General features: G+C 41.7%; 1 protein-coding gene across 1 annotated transcript in view; it reads left to right on the forward strand.

Annotated features, from left to right (window-relative positions):
* The window catches only part of LOC308298415 (RELT-like protein 1), a 43,779-nt gene extending 41,172 nt beyond the window's left edge, over positions 1-2,607 (forward strand). Inside the window, exons 7-8 of the mRNA XM_080742007.1 lie at positions 1,078-1,118; positions 1,206-2,607. Of these exons, the coding sequence (XP_080598133.1) occupies positions 1,078-1,107 (30 nt within the window). The 3' untranslated portion in view covers positions 1,108-1,118; positions 1,206-2,607. The remainder of the gene's footprint in view (positions 1-1,077; positions 1,119-1,205) is intronic.
* Positions 2,608-6,000: the final 3,393 nt, after the last annotated feature.

The following is a 6,000-nucleotide window of genomic DNA, read 5'->3' on the forward strand; positions in this document are numbered from 1 at the left end:
TTATTTTATTTTATTTTCTGTAAAAAGCCTTTTGTGTTGAATGTGGGCCAGGTCATAAATAACATTGTGAGGCAATTGAAAGAGAGATGTGCTCAGCTTTCTTTAATGTTATCCCACTTGATAGCAGGCAGACAGATAGACAACAACCCAGACAAATAGCAGACAAATGTACAGATTAGTCTGTTTTAGTGTTTGTGTGAAATATTCCAGGAATTATTAAAAAGAGAGAAAATTTAGCAAATTACTTGGATTACAAATTGTGTCATTGACAGAATAGAATTCCAAGCCATAAAATAATGCACATTGCACTTGTCTTACGTTATGTGGAAATAAAGCAAATAAAAGAGAGAAGTTATCAAGTCATTTTATCAACTGGCCCGTGGCCCCTTGACATTTTTGTAATGTGGCCTACAGTTTCAGAAGTTTGAGTATCCCTGCACTAAGCTACGATGCCCTTGGTACCCTAGGTCAAGGGTTCCCAAACTTTTTTGTCTCAGGGCACCCCATAAATATTTGTTTTAATCCGAGGCACCCCTACATTATAAATGTCACTCCCAGCACCTTATATTTATAGCATATCATCGTTGTCGGGTGGAAACCTTGTATGTCCAAAACCGTTCGTTTTGTATTTATCTATAAAATGTACTAAACTAGTGAAAACAGCAGATCTACAAGCACACAACGCCACGTGTGTGCTTGTAGATCGGCTGTTTTCACTAGTTTTGTGCAACAGAGATTTCTGCCTGACAGTAATGATATTTTAGTGATTATGTTGCGAGGGAAACATTGAGATAATAGCCATTTTGGTTAGAACTGACTGAAGATAACTGTGTACTTCAAGTTTAAAATGATACTAAATATTTGTTCAAGTGTCCAAATAAATTCTAAATATTATCAAATGATCTCGCGGCACCCCAGTCCAGGGGTGCCGCGTCACCCACTTTGAAAACCCCTGCCCTAGGTGGCCGCTATATTCCGATTCTGGATGTGAGCCACTGTGGATACGTTTAGAAACCTTCTATCCAGCAATTGTTTTTCTCTTTTTAATCAAGATGTTTGTTTGTTTTTCCCTACCAGGAGGAGGCAGAAAAAACGGATGACCAGTGAGAAAAGCCCAGGTAATTTGTCTTATTTTGATCATCTTGCAGAAGTGAGCCACCGTTTTCCCCAAACAGATTAATCTAACGCCTGCATTTACTCCACAGGACAAAGGTCCGGCTTTCCAAATGGAGGACTAAAACAATTGGGACATAATTCTAACGTGACATAATGACAATTATACAGATGTATCGTCGCCGCCAGAGGGACGGACGGTTGCTGGAGTTTTAATCCAGGAGTGTTTGCACCCGTGCCTTCAGGAGACAGCGTGATGGCGATGGTGTCAGCGCTGAGAAGCAGAGTTGCTAAGGTTGGCACCTCTGCATCTCACCCTTGACATGTCATTATACTGGCCCATAAAGTGCAGACAGGAGGTGTGTGTGTGTGTGCGTGTCTGTGTGCGCGTGTGCGTGTCTGTGTGCGTGTGTGTGTGCAAGAGGTTTTATCAGTTAAATGTTGGCCAATTCTCCCTCCCAAAACGTGGTCTTCATACGAGGAAGGAGAAACCAAATAAGCCACCTGACCATGGCTATGTGATCACAACACCGGGAATTACCGTTATGTGATTGTGATGGCAAGAGCTGGTTCTCATGACATAACATCCCGTATCGCTCTGCGTGAGTACCACAGACAGGGACGTGCAGAGAATTTTAGAGAGGCAGGGGCTGAAATTTCTAAAGGGGCCTTTTGGTGAAAATATTGAAAATAGCCGACCTCCAAGCTCACAACGCGCCGCAGTTGTGAGCTTGGAGGTCGGCAATTTTTGGTGGTGTAACGGCATGGATTTCTACACAAAGAGGGCAATTCTTTCAACATAAGATGCTGCTTTCAAGTTCAGGAGAGTTTGGCCTTCAGGTATGGCATGGAAAGAGGGCATTTGCATTTCTTTCACCATAGTAAAAACTGCATTCATGGTCTGGAGAGGGCACTTTTTAAAGACGGATAAAAGGGCAGGGGCTCAAGCCCCCTTTGATGTCTATGTGTGCACATGCCTGACCACAGACATTACTGTATAATACATTACTCTAAGAGCCGCATCCCACTTCCAAGCCCATTCACGCCCACTTTACATCCACTTCAACTCATAGCTAGATCAGATGTATGTCGGTAGAACTCACGGAATACCGCCCACAACCCCTATGCCGCTCATTCGCTAAGCACGAGAGAGAGGAGGCAACAGGGGAGGGGGGGCGGGCAAGCGAGAGAGAGAGAAGTGGAGCTGAGCGGAGCAGTGTATCGAATTACAACAGAGGGAGGTGTGCGTGTGTGAGAGAGGGAGAGAGAGAGAGAGAGAGAGAGAGAGAGAGAGCGACTAGCAAGACACAGGAGGGAGGACTCCCTTTGCAATCCTGCAATGACGACCTTAAATGCTGCTTCAGCTAAAAAAGGAAATTATTGTATTGCATTTCTCAGAGCTTTTCCCGTTAACAACGTGGCGAGGGCGGCTAGATAGGAGCGCCGCGTAGCGGCGCGACTTTCTAGTTACTGTATAATCCTCTCACCATGTGTCCAGGTTGGTTGAGCAACCGATAGCCAGAGAAACATCCCCACATTTTTTTTTCTTTTTTTTTCAAACTGCCAACTCTTCCACTAAATGCCTGCAATCTGCCAACATGGGCTTTCAGCACAGCCTTGCCTCTAATGGAGGAGTTCTGGGTAGAACAAGTGTTGTGCTTTCTGAATAGGCCTTTCTTGGCAGGCTTCCTTTAGCAAGTGGGCCGACTGCTCACCAGAACCTGTATTCTTTCTGTAATCGTCCATGTGTCTTAATGCCAAAAGTAGCGAGACCCAAAAGCGGCATCATCTGAGGAGATGCAGTGTGTCCATCTTGACAGCACTTGCTGACCTGCCGATCTGCCTTCCATCTTTACGTTTTCGACATATACCAAAAAGACCTGTGAAGCATTCTGTGATGCTGAGTTGTACAATTTTCCTCTTTAAAAAGATCCAAAAAATGATGATGTGTGACATCAAACATCCTGGCAACATAAAACACACTTGAAACTGTGGTTTCTTTGAAGACTTGATCGAACTTTTCTGAAAGTAATAGAATGTTTATGGTTAGAAGCAAAGAACTGGACTAGCTCAGACTGTTTGTAATTAAAGGTGCCAAGTACAGATAAAGGCTAACATTTCGTCAACGGCACTGTTTCTGATTCCAATTCAGTTTATAGAGAGGAATGGAGGACTGGTTTGGGCTCTAGTCCAGCCTTTGGGCTAAAAAGTAAATTGTTGCCTTGCCTGACTCTATAGCTTTCCTATTGACCCACTTTTGGAACCTGTAAATGGTTTTATAAGGAGAAATGTTTTGCCTCCTGTAATCAGAGTTACCCCTAGAGCCTAATTACAGACTGAAACTAGAAAATACATGAGGCTAGATGATGCTACCTACTGTACTTTGATCATTGTCATTTTTAACGGAAAGTGTGTGTGTGTGTGTGTGTGTGTGTGTGTGTGTGTGTGTGTGTGTGTGTGTGTGTGTGTGTGTGTGTGTGTGTGTGTGTGTGTGTGTGTGTGTGTGTGTGTGTGTGTGTGTGTGTGTGTGTGTGTGTGTGTGTGTGTGTGTGTGTGTGTGTGTGTGTGTGTGTGCGCGCGCAACATTGAGTTAGATTTGTGTTTGCTACCACCAAAAATGGTTGACCAAGGGTTTTAGAAATGCGTTTTTTATCATTCATTTTGCCTCCAAATGTACTGTATGCGTGGTCTTGCTTGTGTGTCTGCATGCATAGTATGTGTGTCGTCTCTCAGTGTGGCAAAATGAGTTCATATTGTACAAATCAAGCAGACTGAATGTCTTTTCAAAGATTGCATTGTCATTCCATTCTATAGCACTTTTTTTCCCCCCCGCTCAAATTAAAGACCCAATGAAATGACTATTTTGGGTATTTTATTTTGAAGTTTCAGTTTGAAAAGGAAGCCTGTGTGTTCAATCCGAGGGGACCAGCCCTTCAGGGGATGGGATTTAAAATCTGACTAATGGGAGTAATGGGAGCCAGCAATGGGAAACAAACAGGTGAATGTAATCAAAGGTTCATTTATATGCAAGCGGACCTGTCTATGTCATCACTTTTTGAATTTCTGTTCACAGGAAGTAATTAAGAATGGCCTATTTAGGGACCTTTGATATAAATATACACAAAAATTGATTATTTTCTATTTTTTTGGCATCTAGTGTTAGGTATGGCCATATTATCACTACAGATATGCTCTAAAAGTGTGAAAAACATGTTTTTGATTTCACCCTGTCTTTAAGATTTTATTATAAGATGAAGTGATAATGTGTTTGTAGTTCTGCGTTTGGAAGTCTGATTGCCACAATGTATTCCTATTAGTGTGTGTGTATAATTAGACAGGGTCTAACAATGGCATGGCTTCCTTGTGCAATCTGCAGCTATGGATAGCAACAAGTTACTAATTTGGCAGACATAACGCCGTAATGGGGCAAACGTCACAGACAGACAAACCTTCTAGATCAGGGGATCACAACCTTTTCTGGATCGCAGCCCACTTGAAAATCGCGCAAAAATAGCGCTTGCAGCCCACCCATCTGACTACACAGTTTGGCTGCCATGGGTAGTGGTCAGATATGTGAGCCGTGTGCATTTTCAGACCGTTTATTCAGTTGTGGTCTGGCTTGGACCAATGAAACAATGTTTCTATTATCAGTGTCACGACGAAAACTCATGTTTTCAAGAAGGGAGAAAAAAATACTTTTTTTTTTACATTATACGTTTTTATATGAAAATTATATAATCATTAAAATATTTGTGTTCTACCAATTATTTTGGGCCCCACTTGGAATATCCTCACGGCCCACCAGTATGCCCTCGCCCACAGGTTGAGAATCACTGTTCTGTAGACGGCTGACCCCTTCATAGTGCCATGCCATAGAGAACGTGGTCTTAAGCCATATAGGCCTGAACGCATATCTGTGCCGCTTTAGATTTGAACCACCTTTAACCATTATTGTATGCTTTTAAAATCATGAACATTTGTGTCTTTGAATATCTTTGACCCGATTCTATAAATAGAATCCTCGAAATCAGTGGTTCTCAAACTTTTCATGTCAAGGACCCCCAAAATGACATGTCTTTGATCGTAGACCCCCTTCTCAAAATATGTTGTTCCAGGGACCACCCAGGAACAACATATTTGAGTTACAAATGTTCGCTTTTAAAAAGATATATTCAAAGATTTCAAGTTTTTTTCAAAAACGTGAAGCTGTGAGCTTGTATATCTGCTATTTCTCAATAGTTAAAGCATTAAATAATTCTAGGCCTAAATGGGTACATTTTGTACCTCGCTTTCCATCCAGCTTGTCAAGATTGAGGCTGTGTAGAAACAGGAACTCGGTTTGGCTCCTCCCCCTTCTCAGTCCTCTTCCCGGGTGCTTTTGTGTTAATTCCTAACGGCAACACTACATGTTTATAGGGCAGTCTGTCTTGGGAGATTTAGGTTGAGGCAGCAAGGTTAAGATGTAGCTCAACCTTTATGCTGAATTGACACCAGCAGCGGGCTATAGGCCTGCTGCTGGTTCTTAAACCTTTTCATGTCAAGGAACCCAGAATAAATGATGTATTTGTCTGTGGACACCCATCTGAAAATGTTTGTGCCAGGGACTTCATACAAGATTTCTGTCAATATTTTGTCAGTTGCTTTATCTATGGTAACCAAAAACCCTACACGTTTTTATTCATTTTCACTGTCAAATTTGCCTCTTTTTTAAAAGTTTCTTTTTAACTGAATATGACCTTGAACCTGTTCATATTTTGAGAATGTTTTGATATCTGAGTGTACAGTATATATAGGCCTATTATATTGTGTATTGTACAGTGTGATGAATTTAAGAAATAATGCTACCAAGAACGAGCTAATTTAAGATTTGTTGACACTAATAAAATA

Source organism: Nannobrachium achirus (assembly GCF_963921795.1).
Source record: "Nannobrachium achirus genome assembly, chromosome: 14".
Lineage (NCBI taxonomy): Eukaryota > Metazoa > Chordata > Actinopteri > Myctophiformes > Myctophidae > Nannobrachium > Nannobrachium achirus.